Consider the following 25,505-nt stretch of genomic DNA (forward strand, 5'->3'; position numbering starts at 1 on the left):
ACACTAGGTTAGGGAGAGAACATTAGATAAATGTGAGTAGAGTGGTATATTTTTGTAGCAGGGGTGGTAGCTTGTGCTGCTCACAGCCAATCAACTGAATAAAAAGTTTTTTTTTATCTGTCAGTGCCCATTTAAACAGGTTATCCAACATTAGAAAAAAAATAGCTGCTTTCTTCCAAAAACAGTGCCACTATTATCTACAGGTTATGCGTAGTACTACAGCTATGCTCCCTAGATAACCCCTTTAAACCTAAAATGCAGAAAAGCATATTGTTTTACCTACATCCAAATGCTAGATACCCACTTGGGACATAAACTATTGTACAGAGGGGTCTTTAACATAATTTTGACCCTGTACTGTCACATATCTAGGGGTTAGAGGTTGGGTCACTGCATGGAATTTAACTAAAAAAAAATTGATGCAGACAAGTCACCTGACTGTGGTCGACTTCAATCGGCTTTTTCATTATAATCCAAGTCACGGACTCTGTCAGCGGTGGCGTGGTCAGCGAGCCAGAGTATGTCCAGTAATCATTGCAGGTTGGCAAAAGGCAGGAGGCGTCGAAATAATTAAACTCAGTAAGAGAATCCTTAAAAAAAGAAAATATACAAAAACAGTGTGTCATTACAGTTTTATCGTTTCAATAAAGAAATATTAAAATACAATAAAAAAAAATATTTAAAAAACTGTTCTAAAGAATGAGAGGCTTTCGGCTTTATTGCCATTTAGTTATACACTCTGTTGTATGCATGCTTTTTGCATTACTTGTAAACCGGGTTTATTTCTTTGCTTAATTCTCACTGTTTGGATATCTATTTCATAACCTACTTGCTAACATCTACCTAATGTAATGCCACTGTATTAGTTTTATCTCACTCTCTCTGCATTCCATTTTTAATATGAATTACAATAAGCAGTTTGAATGTCTCATGCATTTTATACCACTCTGTTCATGATCCTACGTGACAGACTTTTCCACCTATGACTCTTAATGCTTTTTTTTCCATAAAAATGGATTACATAAAAAACTGAATTAATAAATAAGGGAGGCATGAAAAATATCCTACAATTTTTTTGTGCAGGACGGAATATTTTTTTTTAAATGCAAGCTACCAGAAATGCAAGCTGGCCAGAATTGGGAATGACATACTTCTAGTAACAAGGTGCTAAATATTGTCCAAGAGACTTCAAAACTAACATTACTAGGAAAAAAAATAATCCCTTCTTATTTTCATGTAATTACATAAACAAGCTTTTAAATTAGTGGATTGCAATTTGCATTGCCCATCAATACTGCATATACATGCGTTCTACAAAATTATATACGTATACACACACACACGCTTTATCTAGTAATATGGTATGGTGTTATGGTGCCTCCTTGTGGCCAAATCAACAGGCTACAGACAATTGGTATTTAAACGGTCTAATCGCTAACAGCATCCACAATTTTTTTTTTTTTTTTTAAAGACATAGCTTCTCCTATTTTATTTAACAGCAAACATGAATACAGCCTGCACACTCAAAATACAAAATAAATTCCCACTAGTCCAAGTGCTAACTATACAATAATCCAAAGAGGATAGGGGATAAGGGGTCTGATTGCAGGGGTCCGACCCCTGCCCCCCCCCCCCCCCCCATGTTCTCCTTGCAGTCACCTGGCATTCTGACCCCCGCGTCCAGACATCTTATCATCTATCCTTTTTACGGGATAAGATGTCTAGGGGCAGAGTACCCCTTTATAACCCTTTACCCAGCTTTCTTCAGCATCGGGACTGGCCACAAAGTGACTGGAAGGCCCCCGCTTACGAACCTGCCTTTCATTCCATAAAAATCTAGCCTTGAAAACAGACTTAATTGACGTTATGAGCAGCTATGGTCTGCTAGGGATTCAACCAAACTCTTCCTGAAACCTGGTAGCTACAAATATAGTGATCCCCGACTACCATTTTTGTCACTGCCTCACAAATTATATATGTAGATAAACATGCACACACTACAACAACAACTTACCTTATATCGAACAGAAGGCAATATGTCTACCAGCTTTTGCAGCTTTTCATTGTGCCTTCCAAGCTGTTGGAAACAAAATATATCTGTGTCACACAACAGAGAAAAATTCATTGTAAGTTTTTCCACACAAACCAAGAATTACCTTTAGAAAGATGCCAATAACAGCCAAGCCGTTCTCCTCCATGATGGCTTCCTCGAAACTCTGATACTTTGAGCAATTCCAATGGACCAGGTGGAGCTAAAAATAGTAGAAGGTTCAAATTTTAAAATACAAATAGAGCCATATGTGGCATTGCAGGTTTTCTGCAAAGGACTTCAATGCATAGAAAACAGCGTTTACAATTAAATTTGAAGAAATCTTATCCATGTGCTGTGGAAAAAAAATCCACAACATGGAAACTGACCTGTTGTGTGGATTTGAACTCTGTTGAAGATACACTGCAGATTTGTTGTAGATTTTCCCTAACTTAACAATTGAAGTCAAAGCAGATTTATTACATTTGTGTTTCCTGCACACAAAAAATCCACCATATGATGCAGACCTTACCTTACACGGGGTAATAAGACAACGTTATGTTAGGTCACTGGTGCAATATGAGACATACTACTGCGCTAGTCTCCTTCTGACTGACTGGCTATTTTTTCAATCATGGCAATAGACTACACAAAGCAAGAGGCAATACTGGAAATAATGTTATTACTTTTCTACTGCACAGTATAAAAGTGAACAAATAGGGGATTTATCAAAACCTGTGTAATAGAACAGTGGAGCAGTTACCCATAGCAGCCTTTTTTTAAAATAGAAGAAGCAATCTGGTTGGTTGTTATGGGCAACTGTTCCACTTTTCCTCTTCACGGGTTTTGAATCTCCCCAAAGTGACAGCTGACTGCTTATGATCCCTCAACATGTGCAATAGTGGTGGGGGAACGTTGACACATTGAATTCCACCTGGACTCCATGATTAAGTTGTAACCATCAGTTTATGTATTGGATAATGTATTATGGTTTAAGGCAACTGCTCTATATTAAACATTTGTATGTATTTACTATAAAAATCAGGAAGTATTATGCATACTTCCTGATTATAGATATTGAGATTTTTATATGGAGTGTATACTGTATATATTGATGCAATTGAAGGAGGGGGAGAGAAGACTGAATGACGTATTCCGCCCCCCCCCCCTTCACTGCCAAGAGTTGTCTGTATACACCATCGAGCTGCTGGACAAAGGGGGAGGGAATCTGAGAGCAGGAGAGTAAAGTGACAGCATGTAAGAGGGGAGTGAAAAGCTGCTCTTCAGTGCTTGTGTCAGGCAAACTGACAGAACATGACAGGGAATAGGAAAACCAACTGAGCATGCATGACCTAGACTTCTCAGGAGCGATGTGAGACATAAGAAACAACAACGACATACACAACAAGGCAATACAGGTTGGGGAATTACTTGAACAAGGCAATAGATAAAAATGGAAGTAGTGGGTAATATTGTTGTCTCAACAAGCACTATATAATTACATATATTACATTTGGTAGGACAACCCTAATAATTCTTCCCTATGTTTATAGGGGAGATCAACATGCCTTGAAGAAGCTGAAGTGTTAAAGGGGTTCTACGGTGCTTACACATCTTATCCCCTATCCAAAGGATAGGGGATAAGATGCCTGATAGCGGGAGTCCTGCCGCTGGGGACGCCCGTGATCATGCACGCGACACCCCGTTTGTAATCAGTCCCCCTCCTGTAGGCTTGCATTGAGGGGCGGAGCGTGACGTCACACGGGGATTTTTTTCTGCCGACCCCATTGTTCTGGGAGGGATTACAGCGCTCTCTCTCTCTCTGCCTCTAGTGAAAGCAGAAGCAGCGCATCAAGAGAAGAAAGAAGAGGAGAACGGGCACTGTATTTCATATATCATAAAGGTGCACATAATATGTATAGGCTCAGTGGAGTCACACCGGACTGCACATCATGGACATCAAGGGGTGGGGACCTGTGTGTCAATCATACAATGGTCCCAGCACTCACAGGGGATAAGCGTGGCGGAGGTGGGGCATTACGATCCCCAGCCACGCCTATCCGACAGTTGCTGACCGCATGATAAAACTATTTTCCTGCTGATAAAGAGCAGCCAAAAGGTATAGGTGCATTATAAGTGTCATCATCTATACTATCATGCTATTAGTCTGGGGGGGGGGGGGGGGTAAAATATCCATGACAGTTGCGCTTTAAGCTGGCAGTTATTGAAAGTGTATGGCTAGTTTTAGAGAAACAGTCATTGCTTACGCATCTATGACCCTATTTTATTAAAAGACAAATGCTCTGAATCAGCGAGTGCTGCAGCCTTTTGTCACTAACTGTGATTGTGATGAAACATACCACCCCTCACACCTATAAGTACAACAGCAAACAAAGTTTTGTATCAATATATCAAGATAGTACTTATTACAATCAACCTATTGTGTACTCCTACACAAATATCGCAGCAGAAAGAGAATGGAGACACTTATAATATAAAAATTAAATAATTTTATTGAGTATGCATTAAAAAGTTCATTTAAAATCACATATGGGGAGAAGCATCCACAAAGTGGAGCGACAAAGGCATTGCTCACAGACAGATCCACATTAATAAGTTGCATAAGGAAAAGTAACATGGTGCATAGTCACACATGTGTGCATTAACAGCGCATATATAGGCAAAACAATGCTCTAACTATCATACAGTACAATGCACACAGTGAAGACAATAGGCATACCAAACTGTAACATCCAGTTTCTATCAGGGTCTGCTGGAGCAACGCCACCCCAACGCACGTTTCGGCGAGTCCTAATGCATACTCAATAAAATTATGTAATTTTTATATTATAGGTGTCTCCATTCTCTTTTTCTGCTGTGACACCCCTCACACCTGAATACTGCACCAGCCCATAATAATTAACCACAATCTTACCTCTGCAGGAAACACTTTGCTGTCCACTGTGTGCTCAGAGCCCCAGTCATTATTTATCCCCCAATGGAAATGGAACTGTTTAAGTCTGAAGGGGTTCTCCAGGGGACCGCCACTCACCACTGTGACCAACGAGAGAAACACAATGACATGTCAGAATTAGGCACACGCTGTTTCATTTTTTCTTTAGGCTAAAAATACAGACCAAAAAACAAAACATGAGAAATATGAAACTATGAAAAGAATGTAAAATAAATAGTGATATTGGCTATTTTGTGGTCTGTTATTTACTTTGCCTTACAGAGAAGTCATAGTTTATAAAAGCCGCTGATACTCAGCTAAGTCACAGAAAGTAGTCCCTGCAGCTGCTCCTCACACCGCTGGCCCAATTAAAAAGGGTTTCTTCCTGTCTGTGTGCAGAGAGACATGTCGCTTAGGGCCAGCAAGAGGGGCCATGGCCCAATGAATAAATAGTGTCCAAGAGGACACACCCCAATGACTGAATACTGGGGTCCAGGTGGCTTTTTTTTTTTTTTACTATAATTTTTCTGAAATGCTCGAACCCAACCTCGCTCCATGCCCCCGTTTTATGCTACCCAAAGATTCCCTTTAATGTTCTGGCTAATCTGTGCAGGTGACACATTGACTTGAATTCTCCATTAACTAGTTGCATGGAGGAGGTTGAATAGGTTTTATCAACAATAAATGGTGTGAACACAATCTCTGAGTTCCTACTGATAACTTTCATACAGCACGTGCAGGGACATTACATATCAACGACACAAGTGCATTACATCTGTACACAGTCAACAGGCTGCAGTAAATATTAGAGCAGCGAGTCACATGAGTCCCAGTCATTTACAATGGGGGGTATGTAAAGATTTAATTTATTTACCAGGATATAGAAGTAGGAATCAGCATTGTGAAGTTCGACAGTGACACAACAAGCTAACCAGACAAGTGCCTGAGACTTGAGAACACATCTCTAGAGATTACAACAGGCTCCTGGTCACAAGCTGATCAGAAAAAAAGGATTGGAAAATAAAAATGTTAATGACCCTCACAGGTTATAGCGCAACTTCACCTAAATATGAGGACTCATCCTCAATAACAACCTCCCATGCACAAAGGAAGCTGAGATAGGAGGAGCTGTTTGTATGTGATGGGAGACGACAGGTAGTCACGAGTTTGTTTTCCCCGAAAATAAATAAAAATTTAATTTAAAAAAATGAAGAGATGAATTGGCCACATAGGCACATGTAAATAGCCCCTGTTCAAGACAGCCCCAGTCACTGACCCAAAAAAAACGCACAATAATAATGAAAGCAATGTATATGATCTCATTGAACCAATGACAGCTGCCCTTTAACAATTCAGAAGCTGTAAGGTCCAATGACAATCCAAATGAAAGGTTTCTAGTGTAGACGATTAGAGATTTTGTCCAGGGCTGATGGAGCGGAATGTACTGGCCAAAGGCCAAAAGGAAAATCTGCTTATTAGACCTCAAATGTCACAAAAGCTCCCAATATTAGAGCTGGAAGAAGATGTGGGAGAAAGAAGCAGTGACCTGTAGAATATGGCATGGAGAAGTGTGTACACAACATTTTACCAACCAAGTCACTTCAAAGCCAAATCAGGAGGGCAAGAAGAAAATTTAACCAGATGTTGTTCCTCAATAAAAGGAATTGAAGGACATGGAGATACCTTGCTGTCCCCATGAACACCACTTTCTGTCACATATCTCCAGTGCCAGGAACCTCTAGAGACTGTTACAATACATGGGTGACCAATACACAATATTACAATGCATTCATAAAGTTTTCAGATCCCTTCACTTTTTACACATTGTGTTGTTATGTTGTAACTAGAATTTTAGAAAAAGGAAATAAAATTTCTCATAGCCATAAGTATTCATACCTTTGGAAATTTAGCTTTGTGGTCTCCCTTTTCTCTTGATCATCTTTTAGATGTTTCTACACCTTGACTGGAGGAGAATTAGGGGATGGGAGAGCTGCCTGTACAGCTCAGGATTGTATGAAGGCACGGATCTGCAGAAGGGTCCAGTAAAAAATAAAAATAAATGATGCACTGAAAGGTTGGATATGGGGGCGGGGGAGGGCCCTGGTAAGAGAAGTGACACAGAACCCAACAGTCACTCTGGCTGAGCTTTACATGATTCTGTGCGCAGATGGCAGAAATTCTGAGTAATTCAACCATCTCTGCAGCACTCCACAAATTTGGGCTTTATGGCCGAGATGCCAGAAAAAAGCCCCACCTTGGCAAAAAGTACATGAAAGTTGCCTGGAGTTGCCAAGAAAAAAATTAAATAAAAATAATAAAGGCACTAATGAAGGACACGGTGTACTCTCTGGTCAAAGCAAGGTTAAAGTTTTCACGATTTTGGCCTCAATTCTAAGAGTCATGCCTAAAGCAAATCAGGTGATGGTGGCAGAATCATGCTGTGCAGGCGCTTTTATGCAGCTAGGACAGCGAGACTGATCAGGGTTAAGGGAAAGCTGAATGCAGCAAAGTACAGAGATATTTCTAATGAAAATCCGATCCAGAGTCCTTTGAACCTCAGACTGGGCAGAAGATTCCCTTTCCAACAAGACAACAGGGAAGTTTTATTTAAATCTTGTTTAATTTTTAAAAAGGCCTCTGAAATATGAAAGAAATCTGATTAGTTGCTAAAGGCAACTGTACTACTATTCTCTGCACAAGTCTTGATAAATCTCCAAATTATTCTAAGCACACAGCCAAAACAACAAAGCAGTGGCTTAAAGACAACTAAATGTCCCTGAGTGATTCAGCAAGAGCCCTGATTTGAACATCTCTGGAAAAAAATGAAAATGGGGTCCACCGACGGTCCTCATGCAACCTGATAGTGCTTGAGAGGATCTGCAGTGAAAAAATAGCAGAAAATCCCAGTGTGAAAACCTTGTGGCATTATACCCAAGAACACTGGAGACTGTAATCGTTGCGAAAGGTGCTTCAACTAAGCACTGGATAAAGGGTCTGAATACTTATGTCAATGCAATATTTTAGTTTTTTTCTTTTCAATAACAGAGAATTCTAATATTCTTTTTTCACTATTATGGGTATTGAGTGCCGAATGATAGAGGAAAACGTATTAGTTTCTTTAAGCACAAGGGTGCAATAAATGTGAAAACATTTGAAAGGGTCTGAAGACTTTCCGAATGTACTGTATGACTGCAGCGGTTCTATTGCTCCAGCACTGTTATAACCTGCTGACTTTCAGGTAGTGGCCTTTATATAATGCAGCAAGAATCCTTGTGCAAATATTTACTCTATTAAAGTGAATGCCTCTGGGGCACATTAGGCTTAGTACGTCTATACATTGTCCAATGCACAAAATAAAGAAAGATTTAGTAATTTCACAACCAGCAAATTTCAAAGTACAGGCTTAAAGGACTGTCTCACTATTACCCTACTCAGGCACATGAACAGCATACAGGGTTTTACCACTGGTGGACTTCGGTCACCCATGAATGGCAGAAATGGCAATTCATCTGCAATGCTACATTTTCATTTCAAAATCAGAATGTTGTAAATTCTTGTAATGTCCTTATTGCATTTCTATCACTGGACTAATACAGCAACTCCAAACTACTGCACATTTTTCTTGCAAGAGATCTGCTGGCCACAACTATCTCTACATAAAGCAGCAGTTGACCAGGGATCTTCACATCAAACCAGTGGCAACCAGCAGATCTCACATTAAAAAGGGTTCTAGCAAGCCAAAATACAGCTTCACAAAAGTCTTGATGAGATTATATACAGTCATGGACGTAAATGTTGGCACTAGAGATGAGCGAACTTACAGTAAATTCGATTCGTCACGAACTTCTCAGCTCGGCAGTTGATGACTTAGCCTGCATAAATTAGTTCAGCTTTCAGGTGCTCCGGTGGGCTGGAAAAGGTGGATACACAGTCCAAGGAGACTCTTTCCTAAGACTGTATCCACCTTTTCCAGCCCACCGGAGCACCTGAAAGCTGAACTAATTTAAGCCATCAACTGCCGAGCCGAGAAGTTTGTGACGAATCGAATTTACTGTAAGTTCGCTCATCTCTAGTTGGCACCCCTGACATTTTTTAAGAAAATGAAGTATTTCTCACAGAAAAGGATTGCAGTAACACATGTTTTGCTATACACATGTTTTCCCCTTTGTGTGTATTAGAACTAAACCAAAAAAGGGAGGAAAAAAGCAAATTGGACATAATGTCATACCAAACTCCAAAAATGGTCTGGACAAAATTATTGGCACCCTTAACTTAATATTTGGTTGCACACCCTTTGGAAAAAATAACTGAAATCAGTTATAACTTCCTATAACCATCAATAGGCTACTTACACCCCTCAGCCGGAATGTTGGACCACTCTTCCTTTGCAAGGTGCTCCAGATCTCCCTTATTGGAAGGGAGCCTTTTCCCAACAGCAATTTTAGGATCTCTCCACAGGTGTTCAATAGTATTTAGATCTGGACTCATTGCTGGCCACTTCAGAATTCTCCAGCGCTTTGTTGCCATCCATTTCTGGGTGCTTTTTGACATATGTTTGGGGTCATTGTCCTGCTGGAAGACTTAAGATCTCAGACCCAAACCCAGCTTTCTGACACAGGCTGTACAGTGCGACCCAAAATCCGTTGGTAATCCTCAGATTTCATGATGCCTTGCACACATTCAAGGCACCCAGTGCCAGCAAAACAACCCCGAAACATCATTGAACCTCCACCATATTTCACTGTAGGTACTGTGTTCTTTTCTTTGTAGGACTCATTCCGTTTTCGGTAAACAGAAGAATGATGTGCTTTACCAAAAAGCTCCATCTTGGTCTCATCTGTCCACAAGACGTTTTCCTAGAAGGATTTTTGCTTACTCAAGTTCATTTTGGCAAAATGTAGTCTTGCTTTTTTATGTATCTGCATCAGCAGTGGGGTCCTCCTGGGTCTCCTGCCATAGCGTTTCATTTCATTTAAATGTTGACAGTTCGCGCTAACCCTGATTCTCCCTGAGCCTGCAGCACAGCTTGAATATCTTTGGAACTTGTTTGGGGCTGCTTATTCACCATCCAGACTATCCTGCGTTGTCACCTTTCATCAATTTGGGTTGCAAACTTCTTGATAATGTTGTGCACTGTGGATAAAGGCAAATCTAGATCTGGGGAGATGGACATGTAACCTTGAGATTGTTGATATTTTTCCATAATTTTGGTTCTCAAGTCTTCAGACCATACTCTTCTCCTCTTTCTGTTGTCCATGCTTAGTGTGGTACACACAGACACACAATGCAAAGACTAAGTGAACTTCTCTCCTTTTTATCTGCTTTCAGGTGTGATTTTTATATTGCCCACACCTGTTACTTGCCCCAGGTGAGTTTAAAGGAGCATCACATGCTTGAAACAATCTTATTTATCCACAATTTTGAAAGGGTGCCAATAATTTTGTCCAGCCCATGTTTGGTGCAACATTATGTCCAATTTGCTTTTTTGCCTCCCTTTTTTGGTTTAGTTCCAATGCACACAAAGTGAATAAACATGGGTATAGCAAAACATGTGTTACTGCAATCCTTTTCTGTGAGAAAAACGTAATTTTCTTGAAAAATTTCAGGGGTGCCAACATTTACGGCCATGACTGTATATGAATGGAAAGCAGAAACCTTAGTCAAATCTAAAAGGACCTGCTTATTATTAAAGACAGATAAATAAATTAGGAGTTCTTTTTACCTGACTTGTTAGTACTGTCATCATACTCCACCAGGAAGGAATATCCGTTGTTCCAAACGTGAAGACATGTATTCGGGTCATACTGGGTAGAGATAGGCGCAAGATTTGGATGAAAAACACTATCCCGTACACGAATGTCAATAGGGGACTGGCGCGATCCTCCGGGGATATCTAGAGGTCCTTTCCATAGTGGGTGCACTGTAAAAATGTAATTACTGGATTAATCACTGGATCCTTTTTGCCATTACATTAGCTTATTTAACATCTGTACCTAAGCGCAACAAAGAAAGGAGTTATCCAAGCTTGCAAAATTAAGGATACATAATTCGGATTGGCCATCCATATTACATCAGTAGATGTCACACAGTCATGTCAAAAATTTTGATTAAAGGGAGGGTCTCAACACTGAGATCCTGACCAAACGTTAAATACAGTGTCTTGCACAAGTACTCAACCTCATGGACTTTTTGCTTATTTTTCTACGGTTAAAAAGTGGAATTTAAAAGGGAAAATTCTGGCCAATTATTTTATTCTATCAAGGGCATTAACAAGGTGAGGCTATACTGCTGCACTGCTCACAGTCTCACTGCACTTTCTCTGCAATTCACCCGGCTCTGGTCCCACCGTGCTGCTTTGTGCCCTCCATTCATGTCTATGGAGGGGGGCGTGATGGCTGTCCGATAGACATGAATGGGGGGGGGGGGGGGGGCATGGCGTGATGTCACATCTCCAGTCCCTGAAACACAGAGGTTTCCAAGACTGGCCCTGCAGCCCCGCACAGAATGCTGTGCTGCACAGAGATCGCATGGGGTCACAGAGGCAGGCCCCCTGTGATCAGACATCTTATCCTCTATTCTTTGGGGAGGTCTGTCCAGAATACCCCTTTAAATTCCACTTTGTAAGAGTGGCATAATGGGCAAAAAGTCCAAGAGGGGGAGTACTTATACAAATCACACTAACAATTAAAAGGGGGTTTCATCAATGAGACCCGAACAAATCTAATATAGTCACATGTATGTACAAAGTGCCATAAATGAATTTAATTGACAGTAACACTTTATATTCAGATTGATAATGCTGAGGAATGCATAAATACATGTATTAGAAAGTTGCTGAATTTTTCATTACTCAAGAATCAAACTGACATGAAAACCAGATAAGAGATTTGGAATTTCAGATAGGCTATTGAGCTGCGGTGTAAACTAGTTTAACTAGATCCCCAAGAAATAACCCCTGGGGTCACTTGTCCTGTTTCTTGTTTTTTACCCCGTGTATAATATAGAACGGTCACTCCAACTTGAGAACACCTTGTCCTGTAACCTGTAGCACATAACAAGGATAATAAACATCTTGTTTACAAGAGAAGCTGCAAACCCCAGCAGATCATCTCAGTGCCTATCCCTTGTGTGACAGCATTCGGGATGGTTATAGCATCACAGGGACTCCAGGCAGTGTCATGCAATGATCTTAGGTGCACAGTAAAAGGTTGTATAAGTTCAATTACAAGAACACAATAGGAAGGCTATCGTACATAAAACAAAGAGGTGCTCAGAATCCACACATACAAATATATACCGTATATACTCGAGTATAGGCAGAGTTTTTCAGCACGATTTTTCGTGCTGAAAACACCCCCCTCGGCTTATACTCGAGTGAACTCCCCCACCCGCAGTGGTCTTCAACCTGCGGACCTCCAGAGGTTTCAAAACTACAACTCCCAGCAAGCCCGGGCAGCCATCGGCTGTCCGGGCTTGCTGGGAGTTGTAGTTTTGAAACCTCCGGAGGTCCGCAGGTTGAAGACCACTGCGGCCTTCAACATCATCCAGCCCCCTCTCACCCCCTTTAGTTCTGAGTACTCACCTCCGCTCGGCGCTGGTCCGGTCCTGCAGGACTGTCCGGTGAGGAGGTGGTCCGGTGGGATAGTGTTCCGGGCTGCTATCTTCACCGGGGAGGCCTCTTCTAAGCGCTTCGGGCCCGGCCTCAGAATAGTCACGTTGCCGTGACAACGACGCAGAGGTGCGTTCATTGCCAACGTAATTCTGCGTCATTGTCAAGGCAACGCCTCTATTCCGGGCCGGAAGCGCGGAGAAGAGGCGCCCCCGGTGAAGATAGCAGCCCGGACCACCTCCTCACCGGACAGCCCTGCAGGACCGGACCAGCGCCGAGCGGAGGTGAGTACTCAGAACTAAAGGGGGTGAGAGGGGGCTGGATGATGTTGAAGGCCGCAGTGGTCTTCAACCTGCGGACCTCCGGAGCGGAGGTTTCAAAACTACAACTCCCAGCAAGCCCGGACAGCCGATGGCTGCCCGGGCTTGCTGGGAGTTGTAGTTTTGAAACCTCTGGAGGTCCGCAGGTTGAAGACCACTGAGGGCGAATGATGAGAAGAGGATGATGAAGGGGGGGTGTGGGGATGATGAAGGGGGGTGGGGATGATGAAGGGGGGGGGTGTGGGATGATAAGGGGATGATGAAGGGGGGATGTGTGGGATGATGACAAGGGGATGATGAAGGGGGGATGTGTGGGATGATAAGGGGATGATGAAGGGGGGATGTGTGGGATGATAAGAGGATGATGAAGGGGGGATGTGTGGGATGATGACAAGGGGATGATGATGAGGATGTTAATGACGGGTCTGGATGATGACAGGGGGGGATGAGGTATTTCCCACCCTAGGCTTATACTCGAGTCAATAACTTTTCCTGGGATTTTGGGTTGAAATTAGGGGTCTCGGCTTATACTCGGGTCGGCTTATACTCGAGTATATACGGTAAGCTAAAGAGACAAGTAAATACTGTACCAGTCCCTACGCCAAGCCAAGTCTTTCTTTGCCATTTGGCTATGATAAACATTTATATGGTTTCAAAGTAGAGATGAGGGCGAGTTCACACTGCATCTTTGTCTCAGTTTCACTGTTTCTGCTAGAATGTGTGTACATCAAGGAATATCCGCCTGGACATTCAGAGTGCAGCAGGTGCTGCCGAATTTATCTGTGCTAACACAGCGAGGACCTATGCCGTCCCTACTGACTGTAATGCTCTCCAGGTAGCATTCTGCTGAGAGATTTAACATGTTCATTCTTTTGTTGGAGTTGGAATTTGAAATTCTGCCACAGAAATTTGGCAGTATTCTTAGTGCAGCGAAATTCCATTGTAGACAATATGAGGCTACTGTACCCAACTCTTCGCCTGGAGAAATACAGTAGTGTGCAAGGGTCCTTAGGGTATGTTTACATGTGCGTATTTTGCTGCAGACTTTCTGCTGATAAGACAATGATAAAATATGCAGCAGAAATTCCATTGATGGGGCCATGTTTTCTCTCTAATGGCCAAGTCCACAGCGCAGCAAGGTCTGTAAATCAATTCCATTTTAAAGAGGTACTCCTGTGGAAAAGTATTTTTTTCTCTTTAACATCAACTGGTGCCAGAAAGTTAAATTTGTAAATTACTTCTATTCAAACATCTCAATCCTTCCAGTACTTATCAGCTGCTGAATACTAGAGGAAGTGCTTTTCTTTTTGATTTCTTTTCTGTCTGACCACAGTGCTCTCTGCTGGCACATCTGTCCATGTCAGGAACTGTCCAGAGCAGGACAGGTTTGCTATGGAGATTTGCTCTTGCTCTGGACAGAGGTGTCAGCAGAGAGCACTGTGGTCATATAGAAAATAAATTTGAAAAGAACTTCCTCTGGAGCATACAGCAGCTGATAAGTACTGGAAGGATTAAGATTTTTAAATAGAAGTAATTTACAAATCTGTTTAACTTTCTGGCACCAGTTGATTTAAAAAACAAAAAATGAACGGTCTTCCACCGGAGTACCCCTATAAATGCCAGACTAGCATTTAAGACTTTGCAAAATAGAAATATGAAAGCTTCTACATTTCAAAAATACAGCCAATGCCATGGCATGTCCCTAGCGGAATTCACGTCGAATGACACTTCGAGCAAGCATTTGTGAACACAGACCACAAGCGCAGCACTGATGAACCAGGCTGACCCAGCAGTAAAAACCTCCCGGCTTCTCAAAGATGTGGCCTTCATCGCACTTGCACACATCCAGTGTTCTGCTGTAAAAGCCAAAAGTACCCCACATCTTTGCAGCAGTGGCTTCTCAGCATTCTTAGTTTACTTCTACCAATGTGGATGTAAACTTACACTGCTGCAGAGAAGAAGAAAAAAAAATACTAAATAAGTCAGCTAATACCATAAATTCCATGCAAACCATTTATTCCATCAATTAGCATATTTTTCCACCAAATAGTTGCACTACTGAAAAGCTCAGTTGTCAGGAACGATCAGCTTCACTTACAATTGCTAGGTGTTCACAAGGACCGGCTCTTCTGTGTCTTGGGAGATCAGTCCAACTCAACTCTTTCCTGTCCGCCCATTAGGATTGCATCCTGCAGAAGCTTCCCCAAGAGGGTAACAATCTTCCCAAACCTTCATGGCCCAATGTAAAAAAGTAACTGCCCCTAAACCTAATAACTGGTTGTGCTACCCTCAGTATCAACGACAAATCAAGTGTTTGCCATAACTGTGCAGGAGTCTTTCACATTACTGTGGAGGAACTCTAAATTAAAAAAAAATTATCAATAAACAAAACCTCTACTTTTACCCAGTCTTCTGCACTGGTCCCTGACTGCAATCTTCTTCATGACAAAAAGCTTGGGCACAAAGTAACATTGGTGCCTAGAGTGTCATACAGCCTCTCAGCCAATCACTGGCTGAGGCAGGACATCGCTGTGGCCAGTGACTGGCTTTCTATCAGAAAGGTGATCACAGTGAGGCACTGGACGAAAATAGAGGTTTGATGGTATTGATTTATTTCACACTGTAGAATGGGCATTCTTTAAATTAAAAAATAAATAAAAGGGGGGCGTGGCTAGCCATGTAGGAAGACAGTCGCACGCTGCCTGAGCTCCGACCCACGGCCGCAATAACGGGTGATATCTTGCCTTCTACATGGGCACCAGGAGATCTGGACGGAACCGCCATTCCAGAGGGACACCACAGCACTCAGTGGTCCCGATTTCGAACTTCTTTGCCGCCATTGCATGGAACTGCCTGAGGGCCAGAGCGCCATGCCCGGACTCTCCAAGATGGCGCGGGACCAGCCGGAGGGCTCCACTCCCACCCCCTCCTTGCCCGCCAAGAAACAGAAGAAGAAGGAGGAAGAGGCTGCCCGGGGATCGGGAGGCCACCTGGCTGCGCTGCAGGACCTACCTATGAGACTGCCTGGGAGTGAAGGATCGACGGGTCCGCGCGCTTCCCCACATGTGCCGACAGCAGTAAGAGCGCCGGAAAGCGCGCGGTCCTCGCTGCCGCTTGCTGAGCGCAGCTCTTCGCCCCGGGAACCGCAGACACCCCCGGATCTGTCTGCTGCAGGACACCACTCCGTTCGGTGTGAGAGGGAGGTGAGTGCTGACAGGGAGTCTGCTGTGCTCTCTGACCCCGGGGGCGCTGTACTGGAGTCGGCCATGCTGTTTGTGGGGGGTAGGCCCTCCCCCTCCCAGAGCGTCCCCTCACTGTTCCGGAGCCCTTCAGGCTCCCCCACATCCTGCCAGCACTCACTGTCATCCGAGGGGGGTATGGGGAGAGAGGACCTGGACTTTGCGTATAAAGGAGGCCCCAGAGAAGAACCACCTATGAAGCGACCCCCTGACCACTTGGGGGCCCCGACCGTACACCCAGTGACTGTCCACCATGGAGGTCCTCCACCTCACCCTTATGGGCTGCAGCCTCCGGCCACCAGTTTGCCAGCCCTGGAGACTAGAGGTGACCTCCTTTCCTCCTCTCTGCCACAACCAGCCCAGGCGGTCGCCCTACTAAAGGGACACCCAGAACTCAACCCACAAAATCTGACATGTCCGCATTAGCCTCGGATTTGAAATTTGCTTGGGGCAGGAGTTGCAGCCTGTTAAAAATGATGTTGCAGAGCTCCAGGGGAAAGTTAGGGCGCGTGAGGACATCCAGGGGACTGTTATGGACTGTGAAAGAGATGCAGGCGACATTGCAGCTCCATGACTCGAGGAACCAGGCGCTGGCTAACCACCTAGATGATATCGAGAACAGAAGTCACCGGAACAATGTCCGGATCAGAGGGCTCCCTGAGGCAACCCGTACCCGACCTTTTGCTCACTGTCACAGGTATCTTCAATATGCTACTAGGCCGCCCTCTGGATACACACAGAGATTGACCGGGTGCATCAGGGCACCCAGCAACGACCCCACAAATCCACGTGATGTCATCTGCAGAATCCATCGCTATTCTTCGAAAGAACAGATCATGCAAAAAATGCGCCAAAGAGACGATCTGGACTTTGATGGGGCCACAATACAGATTTACCCTGACTTGTCAAGTACACTCCGGCAATGGGCCTTATTGAAACCTCTCTTAAGACTCTTGCAGGAGAGGAGCATGCCATATAGGTGGGGATTCCCCTTTTCCCTTCTTGTCACCGCTGGAGATACGACGACATCGCTCCGGTCTCCTGAGGACTTACCACAGTTTTTGTCAGCCCTTAATCTCCCAGAGCTATCTCTCCCTGACTGGCAGGCGTACCTGCGTGATCCTTACGCAGCCCCGCCGGGGCCGCGGGCCTCTCAGCGTTCCCCAAACAGGAGACGAGGTCCTGAACCTCTCCCGCAGAGACAGCAGCGCCTCCCTCAACGCTCACCGAGGCCGCTGTTCAAACCCTGAATTCTGCTGTGACCTGATTTAGCCTTGAACTGGAACTGATAATGTGGAGCTTTTCTGGCAACCGACTGGGCGCTGTATTAAGGGTCCCTAATTTCAGTTGGACGTACGATGAAAGGGACTCTGACCCATCACTGTGTTGACCCAGAACTCATCCTCTATTGCTGGTCTGTTGTCCTCTCATGGTTTCTCTGCACTGACCTTGATACTCCCCCCTCCCCCTCCTCCCAATTGTCCCTCTCCTTGCATCTTCCACCTGCCCCCCCCCCCCCTCCTGCCCTCCCGGGTGCCTGCCGCCCCCCCCCCCCTCTAACTGTGCTCATCGTTGTTAGGTCTCCTTCCCCTCCTGTCACCCCTCCACTCAGTAGGCCCCTGCTCCCGCTTCCCTTTATCTATAGCACACTTGTTTTCAGTTTTTTTCTCCCTACTTGAGGGGGGCCATCCTGACCCCTTGCTCCTCTCTCCTCTTCTTCTGCCTTCTTACTAATACTCTGGCTTTCTCCCCTCCCCCCCCCCCCATTTGTTTCCCTCCTGCTGGTCCATACTCTTTGTTCTGCCCCCTATTGTCTGCCTGTGTGGACTCCCCCCTCTTTCTCCCAATCCCCTTCTGCTGCCCCACTACGCCCTCTCCACTGCCCTTCTCCTCCCTCCCCCCCTTGTACCACGCCTGGATACTTTTCCCAGTCCTAACCCTTTCTACTAGCCCTCATTGGTCTGCCGGAACCCTCTGGTCTTCTTCCGTTACCCTCCCAATATTTCCCAACCCCCTTGTGATAGCTTATCTGACTCCCTTATGGAGGTCTGGAATTATTAACTGCCCATGGGTGGACCAGTGCACCTGTACTTTGAGATTATAACCTTACTGGCTCATACCTGAGGTGATTTGCCTCTGATTCACCCGACACATAGGTAGGGTGCGCATTTAGTGCACCTGTTGGACAGCAGATTGGACGCTGTCAGTAGTCCCCTTGCAAAACTACTTGTTTTTGCTTTATTGTTTTGCTAGTTCTTGTCTTTGCCTTATTTATTTGTTCTTGTTTTTTACGCTTTTACTTTATACACAGGACCTGTTTCCGGCGGGCCGTGGGCCACACCCTTCGTAGTCGCCTGGGTCGGTGACTCCACTGCTTCCTCCCCGGGACCATGGATGCTGTTAAGATCACTTCCTTGAATGTCCAGGGATTCAATGTTCCGGAGAAGAGGTCCAAGATCCTTTATCATATGCATAAACTGAAGGTTAGCATGATTTGTTTACAGGAGACACACTTTAAAGTAGGGCATATCCCCGACCGCATCAGCAGATACTTCCCCACTTGGTATTATAGTCCCAATCCTGACTCACGCACTAATAGGGCATACACAGAACTCTTCCCTTTACAATACAGGACGTGAAGACTGACAGGGAGGCTAGGTACTTATTCATTAAGGATAAAATTCTAGATCAGGTGGTGACAATAGCGACAGTCTATGCTCCCAATACTGCGCAGGTCCCCTTTATGCTACATGTCCTTGAAGAATTGACGTCTTTGGCCCAGGGTATGCCACGCCTCACGGGAGACTTCAATCTTGCCCTCCATTCGATGCTGGACTCCTCCACGCAGCGCTCAGTTGTTTCCTACTGCCAGCTCAGTCGTCTCAGACGTCAACGTCATGCTCTACAGTTGTGCGATGTGTGGCGCCTCCAGCATCTGGAAGATAGAGACTACACCCACTACTCCAGCCCCCATGGTACCTATTCTAGATTCACCATCACTTACCACGTCTGTCCTCGTCCCAGATAGGAAATCTCTTTCTCTCTGATCATGCTCCAGTACATTGTACGCCAAGTATTCCCTCGCTCAGCACTCCGAAGTTTTCGTGGAAACTTAATGAGTCTCTCCTTCTGGATGTGCTTTGCATGACGGACCTGATAAAGGCCATAGCAGACTTCCGGACTGATCATGAGCAGGACATGACCTCTGGGCCGGTCCAGTGGGAAGCCCTGAAATGCGTGCCGAGAGGTGTCCTCATCAGTCACAGATCCCGCCTCAAAGCTGCCAAATTGAAGTCACTATTGGGACAGCTCAATGAGCTGGAGGCCCAACACAAGCGATCCCACTTGGATGCCACTTTACGAGAACTCATCAAGGTCCGACATGAGGTCTGAACTCTGCTGAACGACAAGTATAAATTTTTTTAGACAGCGTTGCTCTAAAGCCTTCTACGAGTGGGGAAACAAACCTGGTAGGCTATTGGCCCGGGCTCTGCGAGACCAGCGCGCTGCCCTATACATCCCTTCCATCTCAACACCGGGAGGGGGGAAAATCGCACCTTACCTCAGACATTTTGGAGGAGTTTGTGAAGTACTTTACAGACCTCTACAATCTTCCTGTCCCGACCTCCACTCCCCAAGCCCCACTCCCGCAGGTCACCCTAGCAGACTACATACACCACACGTCCCTCCCCCGACTGTCGGAGTCTGCCATTGAACTCCTGGAAGCTCCTTTCACGGTAGAGGAGGTTGCTGAAGCAATAACGAACCTACCCTCTGTGAAGAGCCCGGGCCCCAACGGCTATACTGCCAAATTCTTTAAATCGCTGAAGGCAGAGCTCCTCCCTGTCCTTTGCATCGCATTTAATAGCATTTCCCCTGATACAGGGTTTCCCTCAGCCGCGCTCTCAGCCTTTATCACAGTCATTCCCAAGGAGGGTAAGGACCCCAACCTTTGTGCCAGCTACCGCCCCATCTCCCTCCTCAATACAGACACCAAGCTGTTTGCCAAGTTACTGGCGGACCGCCTGGCGGCGGTCCTTGGGCCTTTGGTCCACCCGGATCAATCGGGTTTCATACGCACAAGGGAGGCGAGGGATAACACGGTCCAAGCCTTTTACGTTATCCACAGAGCCCTTTCTGATCGAACCCCCTTGATGCTACTGTCATTAGACGCCGAAAAGGCATTTGATCGGGTGGACTGGAGGTTCATGGAGAGCTCGCTGGCTCAGATCGGTCTAGGACCCTCCATGTTGAGCCGAGTAGCGGCCCTCTACAGAGACCCCCAGGCCAGGGTGAGAGTCAACGGCTCGCTCTCCTCGGTCATTAGAATACGCAATGGCACGCGCCAGGGTTGCCCTCTCTCCCCCTTGCTATACACCATTTGCATGGAACACCTTTTGATTGCGCTCCGCCGCGACCCAGATATCAGGAGCTTTTCTGGGGGGGGGGGGGGGGGTGCGCAAGATGCACCTATGCTCGGCCTTTGCAGACGACTTGCTCATGTATGTATCATCACCACACACCTCCCTACCGGCCAGCTCCCGGACACTTCAATTGTATTCCCACTTTAGTAACCATAAAATTAATGTATCTAAGAGTATGGCCCTCAACATCTCCCTATCGCAGTCTGATGTCACCCGTTTGCAACGTGAATAACCCTTCTAATGGGCTCAGCAGTCGTTCCGATATTTGGGGATCCAGGTCCCGAATAAACTAACGGATCCCTTTTCCCTCAACTTTCTCCCCTTGCTTGCCACTCTGGAAAGGGACCTAGATAAGTGGAGTAGGGGTACGTTTTCCTGGGTGGGCAGGATCAATATCCTCAAGATGAATGCGCTCCCTAGATTACTGTATCTCTTCCAAGCTGTCCCGATTGATATCCCCCCTATTTATTTCCGGAAATTAGACAGACTTCGGCCGCTTTGTCTGGGCGGGGAGGCCGTCGAGGATCTCCAGGAAGGTGCTGACTAGAAGGAAGCAGACGGGTGGGTTGGCGGTCCCCGACTGCAGGGCCTACTATATCGCTGCCACTCTGACTCGGTTCCTGGACTTCCTCCACGGCCGGTCGGCCAGACCATGGGTTGGTGTAGAACTGGCTGCCTCAGGACCCTTAGTTCAGGCTTTTCCGTGGCTGTCTCCCCGACTCTGCTTACTTCCCTACCTTGGGTTTCCAAGGAGCTTCTCACTGCACTTGGGCACCACCTACACTCATCGGGACTCTTAACACCAGACGGCCCTCTCACCCCTGTTCTGGGCAATCCTGCTTTCGCCCCGGGACTGACTGCCACCTCCTTTCTGGGCATGACTGATCCTCAGACCCTTCCCCTCAGGACCTTTTTAAGTGGAACTTAACTGTGCTCTTATGAAGACATAGTGCCAGAAAACACTAGAACACCAGCTAGATATGTGCAATATCTACAACTTAAACATTTTGTAGACACACAGGGCCGTGCTCTCAAACTAGAGAGACCTCTCCACCCATTCGAGGAGTTGTGCTCTTCCTCCTCCCCAGTACCTAGAGCTGTATCACAGATATACGGCCTACTGCTTGAAGCGATGGCCCAGGAATTACCCACATTTGCGAGGTCTTGGGAGGAAGAGTTACACGCCATTTTTGCTGGAACAGATTGGTCAACTGCATTCTCACTATGCCATAAGATGTCCATCTCCTGTAGAGCACTTCTTTCCAGATGGTATAGGACCCCAGCTATTCTTCACAGAATGTACCCAGAGGTGTCAGAACAATGTTGGAGATGTGGGAGAGAGATGAGCACGATGTCCCACATATGGTGGTCATGCACATTCTTGAGCTCTTTCTGGACTTCAGTGACCTCCCATATACACTATCACTGGGGTGTCCTTTTCCAATGAATCTAAGGTGTTACGCCTGTCAATTCTGCCGTCCACTAGACGGATGCCAGCCAAGAAATTAGCGCATTTCCTATTAGTGACATCCAGAGCAGTGATCCCCAGACGATGGAAGGTTATAGACTCCCTCCCCCCCCCCCCCCCGACTGTCGGATTGGTTTAAGGAGGTCCTCTTCATTAACCATATGGAGGAGTTGATGGCTGATTCCCACGGGGCAACTGATAGGTATACTGCCGTTTGGGGCCCCTGGCTCACCTTCCTTGAGTCTCCTCAGTACAGGACAGCGTGAGCGATATTCCATAATAGATAAGGGATCTCCTCTCGGACCATATCCCTGGACTATTCGTAACTTGTCATGTCCTCCTTTGGGGTGGCTGCGCGGCTCGGTCGGACACAGGTCAGTAGTTTGGAAGTGTATTTTCCGTTTTTTCTTTCCTTCCCCTTATGACCCACACTCTGTTATGTTCCCCTCATGTACGTGACCTGTTGAAACCACTGGACCTGATATGCTTTACATATTGCATGCAACCTTTGATGTATGTTTATTCTGGAGAGATTACCTGTTTGGTTGTCTGTTGTTGCTGATTTTTCTCAATTGGAATAAAAAGTTTAAAAAATAAATAAATAAATAAAAACAGCCTCCTGCCGGCTAACCTCCTTAACTGGCAAGTGAGCTCTGCAGTTCATTAGATGTTGTGGGTTCTTTGTGACCATTTGGATGAGTCTTCACTGCGCTCTTGGGGTAATTTTGGTAGGCCAACTGCTGGGAAGGTTCACCACTGTTTCTCATCTGTTCTCCTCCGAGCGGTCCCATGTCTTTTCTGTGCTTCCATCTTTTGAGACAAGCAGCAGGTTGCAGGACCTTCCTGCTTAGTCAATCACTGTCCAAGACTGGGCACGTCATTTTGTATGTGATGTATTGTTGTGAACTTTGAGGTTGGCTTTACTACCACAATTACTCTATTTACTTACTGCATGTGGAATAGATGATCATCCATTCACTAAAGGATTAGAAAAAAGTGGGGGAGATCGCAAAACCTGTCCAGAGGAAAAGTTGTTATGTTTTTAATAATTGCCGAGATCAGAAAATGTTTCCTCTATCCTGTGGTTAGGAGATATGCTTTAAAGTGCTGGATTGATTATACTTTTAACTTACATCTCATAGACATCCTATTAATTTCTACACAGGAAAAAGGACAATGAGCGACGAGCAGTAAAGGTAGTAGCACACATTATAATACACATACATCCACGGGCTTACATAAGGATGGTTACAGCTGCAACTTTATGACCGAGCTTTAAAACACACAAATAAGGCAGTACAAATTAAAAATATGGATCAGAGTTGAGATCAGGCCAGTCACATATTACCTTGAAGGTGTACTCACACATTCTGCAAAATAGTGCTTTATTGCTCTGGTTCACGTGAGAACACAACCTTTAACAAAAGGGCAAAATGATCGACTAGTGAAAGATAGGGGGAGATTTATAAAACCATTTGAAAAGGTACTAAGGGGTATCTGCCCAAACATATCACAATGATCTGCAACAAGGGGTTCTGAAGACACCAAGGAAATATAAGCTACGAACAGACAAATTTTGTTTGGCTTTTTTAGGTCTTAAAAAAAAAAAAAAAAAAAAAGGCCTCACTTTTTTCTCCTCCTGCAATTTTTGTGACTTTCTTTAAAAAAAAAAAAATAAAAAAAATAAAAAAAAATAGTGTGTATTAGTATAGGTGTTTTTAAGCCTTTGTTTTTAAAGGGGTTCACCGGTGCCTACACATCTTATCCCCTATCCAAAGGATAGGGGATAAGATGCCTGATCGCGGGTGTCCCGCTGCTGGGGACGCCCGCGATCAAGCACGCTGCACCCAGTTTGTAATCAGTCCCGGAGCGTGTTCGCTCCGAGTCTGATAACGGACGACTACAGGGTCAGCAGGGTGTAACACGCCTCCGCCGCTCAATGCAAGCCTACGGGAGGGGGCGTGATAGCTATCACACCCCCTCCCGTAGGCTTGCATTGAGGGGCGGCACGTGATGTCACACGGCGCCGGCCCTGTAGTCGCCCGTAATCAGACCCAGAGCGAACACGCTCCGGGGACTGATTACAAACGGGGTGCCACGTACATGACCACGGGCGTCCCCAGCTGCGGGACTCCCGCGATCAGGCATCTTATCCCCTATCCTTTAGATAGGGGATAAGATGTGTAAGCACCGGAGAACCCCTTTAAGCCTTTTCCCACTTTGTTTTCCTCATTACAAGCCATATGATTTTTAAATCATGGGAGAAAAAAAAACTCCAAGCTAGCATCTGGCTGCAGGATCTTTTGGCCCAAAAAATAAAATAAAATAAAAAAAGCCAATAAATATTCTATATTGCAGAATATTTGACACAGTCCTGACCTCAGTATCTGAGGAAAGGGATTTAGGAGTAATTATTTCAGAAGATTTAAAGGTAGGAAGACAATGTAATAGAGCAGCAGGAAACGCTAGCAGAATGTTTGGATGTATAGAGAGAGGTATAAGCACTAGAAAGAGAGAAGTGCTCATGCTGCTGTACAGAACACTGGTGAGACCTCACTTGGATCATTGTGCACAGTACAGAACACTGGTGAGGCCTCACTTGGAGTATTGTGCGCAGTACTGGAGGCCATATCTCCAGAAGGATATAGATACTCTAGAAGGGGTTCAGAGAAGAGTTACTAAACTAGTACATGGATTGCAGGACAAAAAAAAAAACTTACCAGGAAAGGTTAAAGGACCTTAATATGACATTTAATTTTTTTTTCTGTCCCTGCCTATTCCCTAACCCCCTCCCTGCCTTTTTTTTTTTACTATATTAAAATCTCTGCTCACTACTAGGCAGACTTCCCCAGCAAGCACCACGTCACTGATGCCTGCTGGCGCCGACACTTCCGCCCTTAGTTCACTATACAGAGTGCCTCCAGCTGTTTCACCAGCTTGCCCTGACATCTACTGGCTGTCAGGGCATGCTGGGAGTTGTAGTGGTAAAACAGCTGGAGGCACCCTGTGGTGAAAACAATAACTTTGTGCAGAGCGGCGGCATGTAGATGCTGGGAGGCAGGGCGGGCATGTCAAGCAGCGGCGGTGTGAGGTGAAACCCCTCGCATCGGCGCTCCCCCAAACCCCCCCCCCCCCCCCAATACCTCTAGTGCAGAGCGGCGGCGGCGTGTAGAGGCTGGGCCGGCGTGTCAAGCCAGGGAGCCAATGCGCTCTCAGCACTCGCCCCCCCTGTCTGATTGACAGGCAGGGAGCGAGCACAGGCAGAATGAATTAGGACTGATGCCCGGCCAGCATCAGTCCGAATTCAGGCGTGATGTCACGCCAGCCTGCAGCTGGCGTGACATCAGTATTACTTTACTGAGAGAGTAGTGGATGCATGGAATAGCCTTCCTGCAAAAAAGAAAGGACCAGGAACTATTGATAGTATTTAGATTATTGGGCAGACAAGATGGGCCAAATGGTT

General features: G+C 45.5%; 1 protein-coding gene across 3 annotated transcripts in view; it reads right to left on the reverse strand.

The window, feature by feature from the left end:
* CA5A (carbonic anhydrase 5A) overlaps positions 1-25,505 on the reverse strand; it is a 125,612-nt gene that overhangs the window by 8,699 nt on the left and 91,408 nt on the right. For all 3 annotated transcript variants that reach the window (XM_056525554.1, XM_056525553.1, XM_056525552.1), the window contains exons 2-6: positions 10,705-10,902; positions 4,965-5,083; positions 2,157-2,252; positions 2,015-2,077; positions 435-590 (exon numbers count right to left, since the gene is read on the reverse strand). In XM_056525554.1, the coding sequence (XP_056381529.1) occupies positions 435-590; positions 2,015-2,077; positions 2,157-2,252; positions 4,965-5,083; positions 10,705-10,902 (632 nt within the window). The remainder of the gene's footprint in view (positions 1-434; positions 591-2,014; positions 2,078-2,156; positions 2,253-4,964; positions 5,084-10,704; positions 10,903-25,505) is intronic.

This window comes from Hyla sarda, chromosome 6 (assembly GCF_029499605.1).
Source record: "Hyla sarda isolate aHylSar1 chromosome 6, aHylSar1.hap1, whole genome shotgun sequence".
NCBI classification, from domain to species: domain Eukaryota; kingdom Metazoa; phylum Chordata; class Amphibia; order Anura; family Hylidae; genus Hyla; species Hyla sarda.